The sequence below is a fragment of the Chrysochloris asiatica genome, unplaced genomic scaffold (assembly GCF_000296735.1).
Source record: "Chrysochloris asiatica unplaced genomic scaffold, ChrAsi1.0 scaffold00107, whole genome shotgun sequence".
NCBI classification, from domain to species: Eukaryota; Metazoa; Chordata; class Mammalia; order Afrosoricida; family Chrysochloridae; genus Chrysochloris; species Chrysochloris asiatica.
The window spans coordinates 9,611,572-9,631,073 of record NW_006408625.1 but is presented as its reverse complement, the minus strand read 5'-3'; the positions used below and the strand labels follow the sequence as shown (position 1 = coordinate 9,631,073).

Below are 19,502 nucleotides of genomic sequence, written 5' to 3'. Positions count from 1 at the left end.
ATGAACCTTGAGGACATTATGCTGAGTGAACTTAGTCAGTCACAAAAGGAGAAATACTGCATAAGACCACTACTGTAAAAGACTAAGAAAAAGAACCCACCCTAACAGTGGAAAAAAAAAAAATTATATATATATATTTGCTGATCACTGAGATGTATGTGATGAGGTGAGGGGAGTGAGGGATGGGAAGATAAGAGTACAGGGTAGGGAATAGACATTGGGTAGCTTGAGTGCTGGGAGGGGGTGTCAAGGAAGGGGCTACACATGAAGAGGGAGGGGAACGGAAGAACATGGCAGATGAAAGAACAGTTAGGCAGTTTTGCATGAGCTAAGTAGATCAGAAGTAAATGATGTATTCACAACCTTGGAACAACAGGGGTCCAAGATACAGGGATTGAGGCATGGTTTGAATGGGTAAAAGAGGGAAATAATGTTAAGATGCTTGGCTGTCTTTTGAATCTTGGTTTCCCTTGCCAACTACTGTAAAATAGACACTTGAGGGGGAGAGAAAGGAACAGCAAGAAACATCACAATAGAAAGCGTGTTTGCCTATCAGCTATACCTGATTGGAATACCTTAAAGGGGGCTAGAAGTTGCCCAATGAAAGAGGCTTCCTGTGGAATCTTTGCATTGCATAAGACCATAGGTGGAATCCAGAACCCCATCCAGAATTGTTTGAGGTGAAAAATTTCCACTTGAAAGGACAAGTATACCAGCCTGGAGCAACTAGAAGAACAGAAGACACTTTGTGAAAGAAAGACCAGCACGAAAAATCAAAAACAATAACGGCAGTCTGAAAGCCTACTACAAGAACAAGCAAGCTGTTCGCCCGGCAGCTATCAAGGCAAGTGGTCAGGTCCCCTCAGGACAAACCCCCTTCTAAGACTAAGACTCAAGTGGAATACACGAGCAGGCATGTGGTCTCATTTATGACCATGCTGGTCACCAATAAGGGGAAGAGGGGTAAAACAGCAATGTAGTTGGGAGCTAAGTCCAACCACATTCAATAGACTCCTCTGAACCCAAGTGGAGACCTGGTTGGCCAGCAGTATGGCAAGACTCAGGGACTCCTGGGCCCAGAGGCAGTGACATGGCCATAGAGGACTAAAGCAGAGAGTGAAGCATCCAGCTGATATGAAGTGAGGGGAGATGCACAAGAACACCTATTCTTGCAGATAGTACCCACTTGACTGGGATTCAATGGCTCGATGATCAGAACTCGACTAGTAAAAAAAGAGGAAAAAAAAGAGTAACCCTCTACAATTTGATGAATTTTACCTATACTTATGGATGCAGTAGCTCAAAAAAGGGATCACTCCCACCCCATCGATACACAGGGTTGACAGGTATGGGCAACTTAGACATTGGCTACCCAAAATGGGGGTGAGGGGTGTGGGAGCTACTAAGGCAAGAAGTGACTGTCTTACAAGCTTTCAAGAGTGTGCCTAGTTTCAGACGGGGCAGGGGAAGGTAGAATCTTCACTGAATGATTTCCAACCTGTTGGGACGGGACTAATGAAAGGAGATGGGGATAAGACTCGTGCAGTACAATAGTGAATAATTGCTATAATGTAAAGGTAGATGTTTTGTAACAAAAGGAGGGAAGTGACTGATTTTGCAGTCCAGGAGCAGAGGTCCCTGGAACCATCAAGTGAGAAAAGCGGAGGGCAGGACCCTATCCAGAGAAGCAGTGATGCCAGAAATGGAGGCAGAGACAATAACGTGGACTAGGGACACTGGACTCAGGGAGGGAGAGGGGCTGTGTGCTGACGGCAAGGGGGGCAGGCCTGTGGAGTGTACCCTTTGGTTGTTTGATAATGCATGGAGGGGATTGTAATCATTGCAATGAAATGGGGAGAAAAAAAAATCCATATGAGAACTAAATGTGCTACAGAAGGGGTGGTTACTGGCATTTTTGCAAAGTATCAAAAACTATGACAAATACAGATTCTGCATTTAGTTCATTGCTTTTGATATAAATCTGACTTTCTGTAAGACAGGATCTTTATAGCAATTAAAGAGCTCTTACCTCCAGCCAACATTGCAGTAAGGACTATTCCACAGGACCAAACATCAACTGGTTCTGCATGAAATTCTTTTCTCTTTAAAAGTTCTGGAGCAACATAAGGTAAAGTACCACACATCTTGTTTAATAAACGTTCACGATTGTTATGTCGAAACACTGTTGCCAAGCCAAAGTCAGAGATTTTGAGGTTATCTAAACCAAAGAACAAAAAAAAAGGCACTGGGTAAAAATGTTTTGTAAATAAATACACAACAGTAAGTGAAGAAAGAAGTTCTGCTACATAATCATAGAAACATTTGCTAAACAAAAATATCAAAATGCTATCATTTCGCGACATACCGTCTATACAGGTCTATATACTTCTAAAGGCAAATTTCTATCTCTCTAGCCCTTCCATGAAGAATTTTGTGGTCTTTGATTTATGCTACATCAAAACAGCATATTTGGCATCCCTGACAGGCTTCTTTATAAATACTGTTTGGTGTAAGGAACAAAGAGAAGTTTGATAGGGTGAAATCTGGTAAGACTGTACAGTGGATAAGGTAAGTTTCTCAATAAACTTTGGCACATAAACATGATGGAATATTACACAACACTGCTAAATACCTCACAACATGGATAAACCTTGAGAACATTCTGCTGAGTAAAATTAGTCACAAAAGGGCAAATACTGTATAAGACCAATATTCTAAAAAGTTAAGAAAAGGTTTTCTTGATAAAACAAATAATCTGTGATGTTAATTGAGGAAGGGGGTAGAATTATTGACGGACTAGAGGGTCGACACATATTAACAGAAGTGACAGGGCAGCTAATATGCAACAAGAGGGAGGCTAGTAAAGGAAAGATGAAGGTAGCAGTTGACACAGGATAAATGCAATAGTTAAAGTGAATAAACACTGTTAATTATTGGTACCTGGAGGGGACTGCAAACACTGTAATGAAGCAAAGTATATGATTTTTTCAATGTAAAACTGATGACCTGCTTTGTAAACCTTCACTCAAATCACAATAAAGATTTAAAAAAAAAAAAGGTGTAGAAGCTAAGGATAGACATACAAGGTTCAAAGGAGAAAACAAACAGGTGATGCAATATAGGAAAAGGCTGTATTATCTACAGATTAATAAAAGGCAAGAATTGCTGTACAAAAGTAATCCACCACCAAATTGGAAGAAAACTTTTAAGAACTAAGACATTTAACCCAGGAGATGAAAGTACAAGCAGATAAGCTCAAATGACTGAACAGAACTGAATTGGAAATACTTTCAAATAAGTGTCTGAGCTTACAGAAAAGAGATAAAATTTCAGGAAACTTTAGAAATGTAAATACAACTTGAATAAGAAATGTAGAGAAGTGCCTGTGGCATTAAAGGAAAGCAGCCAAGAAACCAGTTCTGTTTCACAAACAAGGAATGCTGCTCATCCTAGTGTCCAAATATGGTGTTAGTATCATCCACGCCAGATGGTCTCATCGAATTCAAAAATTCAGATCCTGCTGATCTAGATAAAACTATTACAGAAGAGACAAGAGAGCTTATGAGGAAGTATGAGTCTTGACTCTATATCCTTCAGTAAGCCTGCAGAGATCCACTTATCAAATGAATTTCTTATAACCAAATATTGCTTGAGGAAATGGGCCCAAATGAAGCCATCATCATGGGCGTTAAGAATGTCCTGCAGAAAAAGCTAGAGGAATATGATGGCAGCAATGACACAGTAATGTGAAAGAAATCATTGAGTAATTTAAATCATCATAGGTCATGCACTTATAATGATAAAACCAAAAACAAGGTATCTATCAGTGGAATGTTTACAATAATTTATTTTCATTTTTATTTATGCTTTTATTCACCCAACAGTGCATCCCGAAACAACATTGGTTATAATTTTACCTGCTTTTTGAAATTGTTTTAAAAGTTCCTTTCAGGTTCCAGAAAAATAAAAAGCTGTTGAAAGAAAACTTGAAGAATCCTGAAAGCACCTCAGGAAAAACAAAAAGTTACCTACAAAGGAGAACCAATAAGACTAAGTTTTGACTTTTCAGCAGAAACCATATAGGCAAGAAGGCAATGGGATGACATATAAAATTCTGAAAGGAAAAAATTGCCAACCAAGAAGCACATACCTATCAAAGCTGTCCCTCAAATATAATGGCAAAATTGAGACACTCAATATCATCAGTCAAAACAAGGCCAGGAAAGACAATGCAACAGATCATCAATTGGTTGAATGTAAGTTCAGGCTGAAGCTGAAGAAAAATAAAACAAGTCCCAAGAGCCAAAATATAACCTTGAAATATTTGTTGTTGTTGTTAAGTGCCGTCAAGTCGGTTCCGACTCATAGCGACCCTGTACAGGATTTCCGAGGGTGTAAATCTTTACGGGAGTAGAAAGCCTCATCTTTCTCCCGCGGAGCAGCTGGTATATCCCACCTGAATTTAGAGATCTCAAAAAAAGCATTGACGCATTAAATACTGGTGACTGAACCCCAACAGAATTGTGGGATCACATTAAGAACAAAGTGAGAGAATTCCGGTTGGGGGCTGCAGCCCTGTAAGACAAGTAGGGTACACTCTAGTGAGAAGGGAGGGGGATCTCACGAAGGAAGCACTCATAGAACAACTCCAGAGCTCCGGATCCACCATAAGATCCAGGACGTCAGTCTCCCAAACTCTCCTACTAAGGAAAATACAGGCATTTTAGGAATCTGGAGACTGGACCGCCTCAGGCCCGGCAGAGTTTAGAGGGCGGGGCTAAAGCCTGCCCAGTTCAGAAAGCAGAGTTTCCACCAAAAAAAAAAAAAGAGAGCGAGAAAACCCACAAGAAACTATACATTTCTCCCTCTCTCTCTCCCTGTCCCAGCTTTATTTCTCAGCCAGGACATTAGGCAGGACAGTTTTCCCATGGCACAGAGAGAGGGAGCTGGGCCGCAACTTATGACATCACCCACAGGCCCAAATCTGAGGCTGTGTATCTGAGCCAGGGGTGGGGCACCTCGCCTTTCTCCCAGGTGTTGTTGTTAAGTGCCGTTGAGTCGGTTCTGACCCATAGCGACCCTATACAGGGTTTCCGAGGGTGTAAATCTTTACGGGAGTAGAAAGCCTCATCTTTCTCCCGCGGAGCGGCTGGTAGTTTCGAACCGCTGACCTTAAGGTTCGCAGCCCAATTCGTAACCACTACGCTACCAGAGTTGGAATTTCCAGCTATTGTTCTAGTAATCCCAAGCCGCTGAGCTGCCAGACAGGTCTGGCGGCATAGGATCAACACAAAGTAATCTGTAAAACTGCAGCATAATAGCACTGAACCATTCCGAGATTTGCTGTGCACATGCAGATAACTAACTGAGCTTCAGAGATAAAAATAGTGGACAATCTTTCTCCCATTAGCTCCCCAATATCTACCTGCACACTAGAAGATTCCCACCACAAGCAACCTGACCAGGATTCTGAGGTGGAACATCTGAGCTGGGGATGGGCACCTCGCCTTTCTCCCAGGGAGCACCTTAGAATCTCCAGCTATTAACCTTGCAATCTGAGGCCTGGCCGCAACCAGAGTTCGCTGGGCAGGACAAACTCAAAGCAATCTATAAAATCCCAACAGAATAGATCTCAACCATCCCGAGATTGGCGCTGAGCACACGCAGATAACTAACTGACCTTCAGAGACAAAAAATAGTGATAGATCTTTCTCCCGTTAACTTCCCAATATATATCTGCCCACCTATATGGTAGTGGCTAGAGAAAGGGCCTGAAAGAGGGGTCACCCCCACCCCCTGCTGGAGGCTTCTATTTGCACACACACTGATGGTGTAGCACGGGAAAGCTGACCAAAGTGGCATCTCTGCTCCAAAGTGGTGATTTTTGTCTATGTGTTTATATTACTTCTGCTTTTGGTCCTTTTGATCACACATCTTTCCTGGAGGTGGGGGCTTTTCCTCCCTATGTCACCTAAGAAGAGGCAGCAATCGTGGCCATATAGCCAAGCTATAAGCATACACCATAATGCTCCATCACTGAGACAAGACCTAACAACAGCTGCTACGCATTACAGGTGATACGGGAATCCTATCTCCTGATCATATTATTATTAATAATAATAATGACAAATAAAAGGCAACAAACCTTACTGAAACACATCCCAAAACAGAAGACTGCAGCTGATGCAAATGAACTGGAAGCAGATAAAGGATTTATAGAGGCGGAAGAGCAGGTTCTGGATATGCCTCAGAGGGAATTCAAAAGAATGATATGGAAACAAATTCAAATGCTCTGAAAAGGGGTCAAGGAAAATAAGGAAGAAGTAAGAAAAGTACTAGAGGAACAATCAAATAGGATTGACACAGCACTAGAAACAATTCAAAACCAGCAAAAAGATGTCCAGATGATCAATAATAAGATGTCAGAAATGGACAATACAATGAAAGGGGAAAGAAGCAGACTAGAAGAGATGGAAGCCAGAACTAGTGAGCTGGAAGACAAATCTCTAAATACTGCCAAGATAGAAGAGCAAGCAGATAAAAGGGTAAAACAATCTAAAGACAGTTTAAGATTCATGCTGGATAACATGAAGAGGAATAATGTAAGAATTATTGGCATTCCGAAACAGGAAGAATCAGAGAAGTCCACAGAGGAGATAGTTGAAGAGCTTCTGGATGAAAATTTCCCTAACATCTTGAAAGAAGAGAAGATAAACATTCAAGAAGCCCAACGTACCCCAGTAAGGATAGACCCAAAAAGAAAGTCTCCAAGACATATAATAATCAAGCTTTCCAAAATCATAGACAAGGAAAGAACATTAAAAGCGGCCAGGGAGAAGAGAAGTATCACTTATAAAGGCAAGCAAATTAGATTAAGCTCTGACTATTCAGAACAAACCATGCAGGCAAGAAGGAAATGGGGAGACATATACAAAGCCCTCCAAGAAAAAAAACCTCAACCAAGAATAGTCTGCCCAGCAAAACTATCAATCAAATACGACGGTGCAATCAAAACATTCCAGGAAAAAACAGAATCTGAGAGATTTTATAAAAACCAACCCAGCACTTCAGAACATCCTAAAGGGAGTTCTGTGGACTGAGAACCAACAAGAATAGACAACAAACAGAGACTGACAGGTGTGGCAACACCACCTGGAACACAGCCAACAGATAGCAGAGTCCAGAACAGAACAAGACTACAACAACAAATTCAAACGAGCTGAGAGATCAACTGAAGACCAAAAGTTAATCAATGTCAAAGAAGGGACAAACATAGCAACAGAGACCCAAGTGGTGGGGATGCCAGGTAAATTACAGGTTACGATGGAGTATCTTAAATGCAGAGAAAAGTTAGTAGACTACAAGGTAACCCCCCCCCCAAAAAAAATTAACACTTCACAACATATCATAAAAATGAATTCCCAAGCAGAACAAGCAAACATGGAAACTAGGAAGAAACAGACAAGAAACAGCACAAAAAACACAAATCTAACACAAGCAGGAATGCAGAACAAAAGAACGAACAGCAGCACCAAAAAAGTAACATAATGACAGCAATCAATTCATACTTATCTATAATTACATTGAATGTCAATGGATTGAATGCACCAGTGAAGAGACAAAGAGTGGCAGAATGGATAAGAAAACAAGATCCATAAAAATGCTGCTGGCAGGAGACACACCCATACACACAAAGACAAAAACAGACTAAAAGTTAAAGGATGGGAAAAAAAATACACCAAGCTAACTGCAATAATAAACAAGCAGAAGTGGTAAAACTAATCTCCGACAAAGTAGACTTTAAGATAAAAACCAGCGTAAGAGACAAAGAAGGACACTATCTCATGATCAAAGGGTCAATTGAGCAAGATGACATAACCATAATAAATATATATGCTCCCAATGAAAGAGCACCAAGATACATGAAGCAAACCTTACTGGAATTGAAGAAAGAAATAGATAAATCTACAATTATAGTGGGAGATTTCAACACACCACTCTCGAAAAGGGACAGAACAACCAGAAAGAAACTCGACAATGCTACAGAGGAACTTAACAACACAATCAACCAACTTTACCTCATAGATGTAGGTAGACAGAGCATTCTATCCAACAACAGCACAATACACATTCTTCTCCAGTGCACATGGAACATTTTCCAAAATTGACCATGTGTTAGGTCACAAAGCAAGCCTCCATAAATTTTCAAGCATCAAAATTCTACAGAGCATCTTCTCAGACCACAATGCTATAAAAGTAGAAATCAACAATAAGAAGACCAAAGCAATAAAGTCGAATACATGGAAACTGAACAACACCCTGCTGAAAAGCGACTGGGTAAAAGAATAAATTAAACGTGAATTCACACAGTTCCTAGAAACTAATGAGAATGAAAACACAACATACCAAAATCTTTGGGACATGGCGAAAGCAGTCCTGAGAGGACAATTAATTGTGGTAAATGCATACATCCAAAAAGAAGAGCGAGCCAAAATCAACACATTAATACAGCATCTTCAACAATTAGAAGCAGTCCAGCAGAGGGAACCTACAGTCACCAAAAGAAGGGAAATAGTAAAGATAAGAGCAGAAATAAATGAGATGGAAAACCGAAACTATAGGAAGAATCAACAGGACAAGAAGCTGGTTCTTTGAAAGGATTAATACAATTGACAAACCATTGGCAAAACTAAGTAAAGAAAAGAGGGAGAGGACACAAATAAATCGCATTAGAAACCACATTGGTGAAGTCACAACAGAACCAAACGAAATCAAAAGGATAATAACAGAATACTATGAAGAGCTGTACTCCCAACAAATTCGAAAATTTAGATGAGATGGATATATTTCTAGAAAAACACAACCTACCTAAACTTACTCAGACTGAAGTAGAAAATTTGAACAAACCCATAACAAAAGAAGAAATTGACTAGGTCATCAAAAAACTTCCGACCAAAAAAAGACCAGGCCCAAATGGCTTCACAGGTGAGTTCTACCAAACATTCAGAGAAGAACTGTCACCAATTCTACTCAAATTATTCCAGAACACAGAAGAGAATGGAAAACTCCCTAATACTTTTTATGAAGCAAGCATAACTCTCATATCAAAACTAGGGAAGGATATCACCAAAAATGAAAACTATAGACCAATATCCCTCATGAACATAGATGCAAAAAAGTTGAGGACAATAAATGCTGGCGGGGATGTGGAGAGAATGGAAGACTCCTGCATTGCTGGTGGGACTGCAAACTGGTCCAGCCTCTCTGGAAAGCAATATGGTGCTTCCTCAGAAGATTGAAAATAGAAATACCTTATGATCCAGCAATTCCTCTACTTGGTATTTATCCACAAGAAATATAAGCCATAACATGAGTAGATATATGCACACCAATGTTCATAGCAGCACTATTTACAATAGCAAGAGATGGAGACAGCCAAAGTGCCCATCAACTGAAGAATGGGTAAATAAGCTGTGGTACATACACACAATGGAATAGTATGCTACCTTGAAGAATAACAAGGAAGCTGCAAACCACCACTTAACATGGATAAACATTGAGGACATTATGTTGAGTGAAATTGTTGTTGTTGTTAAGTGCTGTCGAGTCGGTTCTGACCCATAGCGACCCTGAACAGGGTTTCCGAGGCTGTAAATCTTTACAGGAGCAGAAAGCCTCATCTTACTCCCCCAGAGTAGCTGGTAGTTTTGAACTGCTGACCTTGCTGTTCACAGCCCGATTCGTAACCACTACGCTACCAGAGCTCCTTTAAGTGAAATTAGTCAATCACAAAAGGAGAAATACTACATAGGATCACCACTGTAAAAGATTAAGAAAAAGAACCCATACTAAAGGGGGGTGGAGGGATTCTTTGCTGGTTGCTGGGCTGTTGACGGTGGGGTGAGGGGAGGGACGGAAAGGTAGAGCACAGGGCAGGGAATAGACACAGGATAGTTTGGGTGCTGAGGACGGGGGCAATATATAAAAAGGGAGAGGGGAATGAAAGAACAAAGTGGATGGGAGAACAAGTAGGCAGGTTTGCATGGGCTAAGTGGGACAGAGGTAAATAATTATGTATGCACAACCTTGGAACAACAGGGCTCTGGGGTACATGGATTGAGATATGGTTGGATTGCAGAAAAGGGGGGAAATAATGTTAAGATGCTTGGCTGTCTTCTGAATCTTGGTTTTCCTTGCATTGCATTTTAAAATAGACACTGGAAGGGGAGAGAAAGGAAAAATCAGAAATATCACAAAAAGCTTGTAAGTCCGTCTTCTGCCTATAACTGATTGGAATACCTAAAATGGGGCTACAACGTGCCCAGTGAAAGAGGCTACCTGCGGAGCCTCTGCATTACATAAGACTATAGGTGGAATCCTGAACAGCATGGGAAATTTCCCCCTGAGATGAAGAGCAGACCAGCCTGGAGTGGCTAGAAGAACAGAAGATAGCTCTTAAAAGAAAGACCAACCGCAAAAATACAAAACAATAGAGGCAGACTGACTGATTACTACAAGAACAAGCAAGTTGTCCACCCAGGAGACATCAAGGCAAGGGGTCGGGTCCCCTCAGAGTAAACCCCCTTCTAAGACTAAGACTCAATAGAACTACACACTCTGATGGGTGACCACGTTCACCACCGACAAGGGGAAGTGAGGGAAAAACAGCTATGAGGCTGCGAGCTAAGCTCTACAATGTTCAATAGACTCCTGTGAACCCAGGTGGAGACCAGGTTGGCCAGCTGTGTGACAAGACCTGGGGACTCTTGGGCCCAGAGTCAGTGACATAGCCACGGAGGACTGGAGTGGAAAGTGAAGTGTCCAGCAGATAAGAAGAGAGGGCATATCCACAAGAGCACCCACACTTGCAGATAATACCCACTTGACTTGGCTTCAATGACTGGATGGTCAGAGCACAACTAGAAGAAAGAAGAGGGAAAAAGAGTAATCTGATACAATTTGATGAACTTGACCTACACCTATAGATGCGGCAACTCAAAAGTGGGAACAAATCTTTACAGCAAGGATCATTCCCACCCCTCCATACACAGAGTAGACAGGGACGGGCAACTTGGACACTGGCTATCCAAAATGGGGGGCGGCTACAAAGGCAAGAGGTGTCTGGCTTACAGGCATTCAAGAGGGAACCTAGATCCAGAGGGCATGGAGGAAGGCAGACTCTCCACTGAGTAGTATCCAATCTGTCTAGGCGGGGCTGATGAAAGGAAATGCAGATAGGTCTCTTGTGATAAAATAGTGAATAACTGTTATCAGGACTGATTGTGAGGGTTGGAAATGCAACTCTCTGGTAGACGTTTTGTAGCAAGAAAGGGAGTGATTAACTTTGCAGTCTAGGAGCAGAGGTCCCTGAGACCATGAAGGGAGAAGAGCAGAGAGCAGGATCCTACCCAGAGAAGCAGTGATGCCTGAGATGGAGGCAGAGACGATGACATGGAGAGATGGAGCAGTTGGGGACTTTAGACCCAGAGAGAGAGGGGCTGTGTGCTGACGACCGATGGTGGGGAAGCAGGCTTATAGGACGTACTCTTTCATTGATTGGTGATGCGTGGAGGGGACTGTAACCTGGCAAAGAAACGATATACGATAGGATGAATGTAAAACTAATGTTCTCCCATATAAACAATCACATAATTCACAACAAAAATTAAAAAAAAAAAGAACAAAGTGAAATGTCATTAAAAAGACAGGTGAGACAGGACCAGGGGCCAGTGTTCACGTCCCGCCTGAGAGACTCTTGGATCCAGTGGCACAAATTGCACAAGCAAAGCCTCACTGGGTCCTGAGTGGAAATGAGTGAGTCAATCTGAGGGGTGGCCAGGGCAGGTGTCGACCATGAGATGGTCACCAAGCAGCAGATCCACATTGTCATGGAGAAACGCAGCAAGAATATCACCCAGAAATGCCCCTAAGAAAAGGTGTCTGTAGGACCCTCGTTATTAGCTCTCTTCATTTTTGTTTTTTGCTCCTTAATTTTCTAGATTATTCGAAGTATCAAGATAAGCATGTGAAATGACTGAACCTTAAGATGTTTCCATTCTCCTGTGAATTATAACTTGAACTTATTCCTAATGTTTGATACCCTAGTTAAAAACAAGTAAAGTATTCTGCCTCAGCATGACTTTTCATATCATCCTTCATGTGGACAAGTTTTCTAGTCCACACCACAGGGCCTTGCAAAAGGACCACATGAATAAAGCAATAAAATTTGACTGTTATGCAACAGTAGACTTTACTTATTCATCCAATAAAGAGTAAGTTTTTCTCTCGTTGTTAAAACCATATGCAGTATGATTGATTAGATCAAATCTGTAAAAATAGGGTCTAGATTTTGTTAACCCTAATGTGTAACTACAATTATCTTAATTTAAAATTTGGAATCTGGTTTTTAGATAGCTAGGCACTTTATTATTACTATCTCTTAAAACTTCCCATATAGGATCATGTAACTGTTCTGTAATAGGGCTTATAAATGGAACTATACCATTAGCCTAGTTACCACAGTCCCTATCATCTTAAGTATTTTTAAAGGTTTCTAAATGCCTAATGTAAAGGAAGATGCTTAGAGCCACAGCATCTGTTTTAACAAAATCATTTCTATTCTACTACCTTGGATTTTGCATGAGTGAATATACTAAGCTAAGATGCCATAAAAAAATAAAACAAACTTGATTGAGCATTTTGTAATTTAGTCATTGCAGATTCACTCAAAGCTACTGAACATTTGTTTATATATGTCATCGAATTCACCAGAATTAATTTATCAAAAGTGTTTACTATGCTAGACAAAATTTTAGGGAAAAAATACTACTAGAAATAAATGCCTTATCAGGACATGCTATTGAGTCCAATAAGACATCTTAGCATGTTAATAGCACTTTTAATACCAAAAAAGGCACATCTACAAAATTAAAAGTTACACTTAGTTTAGAGATGCTTTGTTTCTATTTATGATTAAAATGTTATTAAGTTCTAGATAATCAGGCTAGAATAACATCTAGAATTAAATGGATTTACTGATAAGGATCCGTATTCGGTCTTTCTTGTCTAATTTTATTGGTTATAATTAACTAGTTTTTCTTTTTACTAATAGTAGGGGTAGTAAGAGTGGTTTAAGGCAGGTTTTGGGATTTCAAGTACTTTTGTAAAACTGCAAGTATTCGTTATTCATAATATAATTCAATTAATTAATATGTAGGCACCTGAGAGGTGCCTACATATTAATTAATTGAAAAGAAAGCTGCTTCTCTTTGCTTTGTTAATTGCTTCAGGTCATCTTTTTAAAATAAGCTGTTTTAAGAGGAACAGAAGTGAAATCTACCTAGTGGATACACAGTATGAACCTCATAGAGAGCTAATACCCCTGAGTATGGGGGAAGTAAGGGAGAGGAGTGGTTAAGAAAGTTTAGGACCTTGACTCCTCAGGTTGGCTAAGCTGCTCCTAATGAAGGAATAGGAAAGGAATCAGCTGACCTTAGGTTAACAGGTTTTTTTAACTGCCTTGTTAGCTGCCTTTCTCACAAATAAATCAACTCTTATACTTGATTCCTACCTTGAAACAGTTGTCTTGATTAACTAATTCTATTTTACTTTTATAACTATAAAAATGAAAGTTAATTGCTATAAGTTCATAGCAGGTGCCTTAATTTTTGCTTTGAGTCAAACTGTTCCATATCACAATTTCTCTTTATTTGCTATTTAAAAATTGGCTTTAAAATGTTAGGTTGGTTCTATTTTAATGCATAATGTCTTGATTGATTTGACTGTTAAGTTGCTATAGATGGCAATCTTTACACATGCAAAGTTACAATCCCTTTGTATTTCATACGTGATTTTCCAGTTGAGTATGTTTGGGTAAATGAAAGTTATGACTTCACTTGATTTGTCCTTAAAAAATAAAGCTCCTTGAATATTTGATTCATTTCTTCTAAATAAAAAAAGACAGGCGAGAAAGTAAAGATCAAAATGGATATCAGAAGAGCCTCTGAAACTTGTTCTTCAGTAGAGAGATGCTAAAGCAAATAAATGAAAGAAATAAGGAAGTAAAAGAGCTGAACAGAAATTTTCAAAGGGCAACTCAGAAGACCAAGTCAAGTATTATAAGGAAATGTGCAAAGAGGAAGGAAGAACATGCTCAACATTCCTCAAGTTGAAAGAACTAAAGAAAAATTTAAAGCCTCAATTTGCAATACTGAAGGACTCTATGGGCAAAATACAGAATACAAAAATCATCAAAAGAAAATAGAATGAATACACAGTCACTGAACTAAAAAGAAATAAATGATGTTCAACTATTTAAACAGTATATGCCTACATGCTTTCCTGAGTATGTTTAGTTTCAGAACAAGGGGAGTAAGGTAGAATCCCCACTGAATAGTTTTGCTCTTTTTCAGAAGCATCTGGAAATGATGGTGATAGGAATTTATGATTCAATTGTGAGTAATTGTTATCAGGATTAATTATGATCCTCACAACTTTAATTGTAGACAATGTGTTACTAAAAGGGGTGGGTAATCTTTCGTTTCAGGAAGAGTGGACCCCAGGACCATCAGGAAGGAAGAATATGAGTTGACCATGAGATCCTACCCAGAAGAGCAGCAATAGCAGAGAGTGTGGCAGAGGCAATGGCATAGAGAAAATAGAGCAGCTGAGGACTCTAGGCCCATGGACTAAGAAAGGCTGGGTACATGCAGGCAGGAGGCTGCCTTGCAAAATGTGCCCTTTGGACATTTAAATGAATATTTATTTTTTGTATTGTATGTGTACATCACATATTTTGCTTTGTTCCTTTGTGAAAAAGATGTAAAAGGGAAGCCACATGGTGGAAGCAAGGTAACTATTGTTACGGGGAGGGGAATGTAATCAATGAAAATGAAATGAAACAAAATGTATGACTGGTTGAAACTAAAAAAAAAAAATCTTCACTCAAATCCTAATAAATATTTAAGAAAAATAATAAATAAAGAACATATGAGCAAGAGCCAATGGTACTGAAGGAAGAAGTCCAGGTGCACTGAAATCATTGACAAAGAGCAAGGCTCTGGGAACTGATGGAATACAAATTGAAATCTTTCAACAAACTGATGCAGCACTGGAGTCACTCAATCATATATGACAAGAATTTTTAAAGACAGCTACCTGGCCAACTGGAAAAGACCCGTATTTGCGCCCATTCCAAGAGGTGGTCCAATCAAATAATATCATTAATATTACATCCAAGTAAAATTCTGCTACAAGTAATCAAAAAATGATGACAACAGTACTACAGGAAATTGACAGAAGTTCACATTGGATTCAGACAAGGATGTGGAAAAATGGGTTTCAATGCTGATGTCGGATGGAACTTGGCTGAAATCAGAGAATACCGGAAAGATGTTTGTTTGCCTGTGCTTTATTAACAATGCAAAGGTTTGCAACTATGTGGATCATGACAAGCTATGGAACTTTGCAGTGAATGAGTATTTGCGAAGAATAGGTATTCCTTAACATTTTATTGCGCTCATGAGGAACCTGTACATAAACCAAGAGGCAGTCATTCAAACAGAACAAGGGGACACAAAATGGTTTTAAATCAGGAAAGGTATGTATCAGGGTTTTATTCTTTCACCATCTTTCTGGTATTCAACTTGTATGCTGACCAAATAATCCAAGTAGCTGGATTATATGAAGAAGACCATGACATCAGGATTGGCAGAAGACTCATTAGCAACCTGCGATATGCAGATGATACAACACTGTTTGCTGAAAGAGGACTTGAAATACTTACTAATGAAGATCAAAGACCACAGACTTCAGTATAGGTTGCACCAAAATGTAAAGAAAACAAATATTCTCACAACTGGAATAATACATAACAACATGATAAAAGAAGAAAAGACTGAAGTTGTCAAAGACTTCATTTTGCTTGGATCCACTATCAAAACTTATGGAAGTAGCAGTCACGAAATCAAATAACGTATTGCTTAATGCAAATCTATTGCACAAGACGTATTTAAAATCTTTAAGAGCAAAGATGTCAGTTTGAGAACAAAGGTGCACCTGACCCAAGCTGTGGTGTTTTCAACCGCCTCATATGCATGTGAAAGTTGGACAAGGATTAAAGAAGAATGTAGAAGAATTGGTGCATTTGACTTAGGTGTTTGAGATGAATTTTAAAAGTACCACAGACTTATAGAACAAAAAACAAATCTCTACTGGAAGAAGTACAGGCAAAATACTAGAAGCCAGGATGATGAGACTTCATCTCTCCTGCTTTGGATGTGTTATCCAGAAGGACCAATCCCTGGAGAAGGACATTATGCTAGTTATAGTGGAGGGTCAGCAAAAAACAGGACGATCCCAACCAGATGGAACTGTCACAGTGGCATCAGCAAAGGGCTCAAGCATGACAAGTGTGAAGATGATGCAGGATTGGGTAGTGTTTCATTCTGTTGTGCACAGATTCACTATGAGTTGTAACCTACTCGACAGCACCTAACAACATCTAGTGAGCTACACTGTAACAAGGTCAGACTTCTATAACTTATTCATAAGTATATAATGAAAATTCTGTCAAGTTCAAATATACTAAATCTCCCACATTTCTGTCTTTTCAGATTTTTTTCCTTTTAATTTTAGTGATGCAAAAGCTTCAATTCTGCTGTGTATGCTTGTACTAAAATAATTTAGGTTGTAGTGAAAAAATGTCAAACTTACCCCTTTCATCCAATAAGAGATTTTCTGGCTTAATATCACGATGGGTTATTCCAATACCATGAAGATAAATCTAAGGAAAAGCGAAGGAGGAAACAGCAGAATTTAGTAACTTACTCCATTTGTACTAATTTTAAGTAAAAGGGAAAGTGTCAACTGTACCTACCACCCCTGCCATTAGTTGATGGAAGAATCTCTGAGCATCTTGTTCAGGCATGCCTATGTCTGGCTCTGAAACAATTATAAAAGTTAGTTTCCTGTATAAATATAATCAAAGCAGGAACCACATAATTAACTCTTAATTTTAAGTATCTGTTTATCATTATACTTTAGCAAATCAGTTTAAGTTAGCAATTAAAAGACTAAGGAATGCACTTATAAAAATGGTACTTAATAACTCATCATTTTCTCATCTGTTAAATGTTGAAAATGAACTAAAACTTCACAGGAAAAGTACAAAGATTTTAAAAAAAAGTAAACTATGGTTTATTCTTATAATAACCCTGATTTACCTCATACCCAACCTTCAACTTCTCCCCTAATGTCTTTTAAATGATCTATCATTATTTTTTCACTCCTGAAATAAAACTGTCAAAGTGCAAGTCTAAAACAATTTCAGTAACTTAAACAACAGATATGAACTTCAACCAATCTCTTACATTACAAAGTCAAGAATGCCTATGAAATTCCTTGAGGAGATCATTTTAATAAGAAATACTCTGTGCCAGCATCTAAATATTTTCTACCTCATTAACTCTTAATATCCTTTATTCTCAAATCTTTTCTGCAATATATATAAGGGGCTTAAAAAAGTTTGTAGGAAAAAAAGTTTATTAAACAATGGAATTTTAACATAATTTTTGTTTAGCTCCTTCATATTTTAGCTGCCAGTAATTTGTTTTTAACTAATCAACACAGAACACTGAAGTACCAAACAGATTAATTATTATTTTTAAATCATACGAAATTCACAATTTTACTTATGCAAACAAAGAAATGAAACAAAGTATTATTCTTTTGGATGTAAAAATATATGCAAATATTTCATGTAACTAAAATGTCTACATAGGTAAACAGTATATTGCAATTATGTTACTTCATTATGAAATTATAGGTTATCATTTCTAAACAATACAAAAGCAAGTCCAATAAATCACATATATAATTTGGGGGAAAAATGTTTTCTTTCAGTGGCTATATGTTATTCTGTGTTAATTCAAGTTACAAAAAGAAAGAAAATTAACTCCAATTTTACTGAATTTCAATTTCAATTTCAATTCTGAACAGTCAATGACCCAATATCAGACCCAAGATTAAAAAGCAAATTCAGAAACCTGTTAAGTAGAATAATTGTCTTAAATCTTTAGAATGCTGACTTGGAACATGTCTTTTTTTCCATACCTATTCTATCAAAAAGTTCTCCCCCACTACAGTACTCCAGAAACAGATACTGGATATTGCCTTCTCTTCTATGGCCATAGAATTTCACTACATTCTCATGATTTAGCATTTTGTTGATACAGATCTCTTTCTTAATATTTTCTGGACAATCTATGGCACGCTTCATGTCCACAATCTTCACTGCAACTGCTTCTTCAGTTCTTCTATTCACAGCAAGTTGAACTCTACCAAGAAAAAAGAAGTGTCATAATACTCTAGACATTCTATTTCTTTTAAATTTTTTAAATTATTTACCTTTATTACTTTACCACCAAAAAGAAAGCATGGAAGTGATTCCTGCCATTTTCCCCACAGATACTATTGCTTTCTGAAATGTGAAGCATGACAGTGAATGCTCCAACATCATTATGTTGTAGACAGTCATTTAATAAATGTTTGATTAAATAAGTTAAATTTGGATAATAAGTAAGTCCAGCTCATGTCACCTGCATAACATGTTATTCCTTTAATTTTAGTTGGTACTAATATTATCTAGCATTTATTAATTCCATATACTATATGCCTATGAAGGAATCCTGGTGTGGTGCTGTGGGATAAACCCTAGTTCAAATATACCAGCTGCTTCTCAGAAATTCAGGGACACTATGAGTCAGAACCAATTAAAGGTACTTAACAACAATAATATGCCTATCAAAGGAGCCCTAGTGTTTCAGAGTTCTGGTGTGTTGGTATAGGATAACGTAAGGTCAGCTGTTCCAACCCACCAGTGGCTCCTCGGAAACCCTATAGAGTCACTATGAGTCAGAACTGAGTTGATGGCACTTAACAACAAATGTACAGTGGGATAAGCGTTGGATTGCTAACCACAAAGTTGTCAGCTCAAAAACACCAGTCACTCTATGAGAGAAAGATGGGTAAAGACTTACAGTCTCGGAAACCCTATAGAGCTGTTCTACTGTGCCCTATAGGGTCACTATGTGTTGGAATTGATAGTTCTAAGTACCTATGGGGAAGGGATTATTATTGCCATCTTGTTATTGTTCTTGTTCTGTGTCATCAAAGCAGCTCCAATTCATAGGGTCCCTACGTACAACAGAATGAAATACTGCCTGATCCTGCACCATCCTCACAACCTTACAGATAAGAAAATAAAGCAACAAAAAAGTTGCCTATGATCACAAAACAAGAAACGTAAATACATACTACTAAGTAAAGTGAAGATGAAATAGAAGAATTCTACCAACTTCTTCAGTCTGAAATCGATCAAACATGCAATCAAGATGTATTGCTCATTACTTGTGACTGGAATGCAAAAGTAGGGAGCAAAGAGGAGGGACCAGTAGTTGGAAAATTTGGACTTGGTGATAGAAATGATGCTGGAGAACGAATGA

At 38.7% G+C, this 19,502-nt stretch overlaps 1 protein-coding gene across 2 annotated transcripts in view; it reads right to left on the bottom strand.

Moving 5' to 3' along the window:
- CHEK1 (checkpoint kinase 1) overlaps nucleotides 1-19,502 on the bottom strand; it is a 54,639-nt gene that overhangs the window by 28,021 nt on the left and 7,116 nt on the right. For both annotated transcript variants that reach the window (XM_006867664.1, XM_006867665.1), the window contains exons 2-5: nucleotides 18,112-18,335; nucleotides 16,877-16,941; nucleotides 16,714-16,783; nucleotides 2,030-2,218 (exon numbers count right to left, since the gene is read on the bottom strand). In XM_006867664.1, coding sequence (XP_006867726.1) covers nucleotides 2,030-2,218; nucleotides 16,714-16,783; nucleotides 16,877-16,941; nucleotides 18,112-18,335 — 548 coding nt within the window. The remainder of the gene's footprint in view (nucleotides 1-2,029; nucleotides 2,219-16,713; nucleotides 16,784-16,876; nucleotides 16,942-18,111; nucleotides 18,336-19,502) is intronic.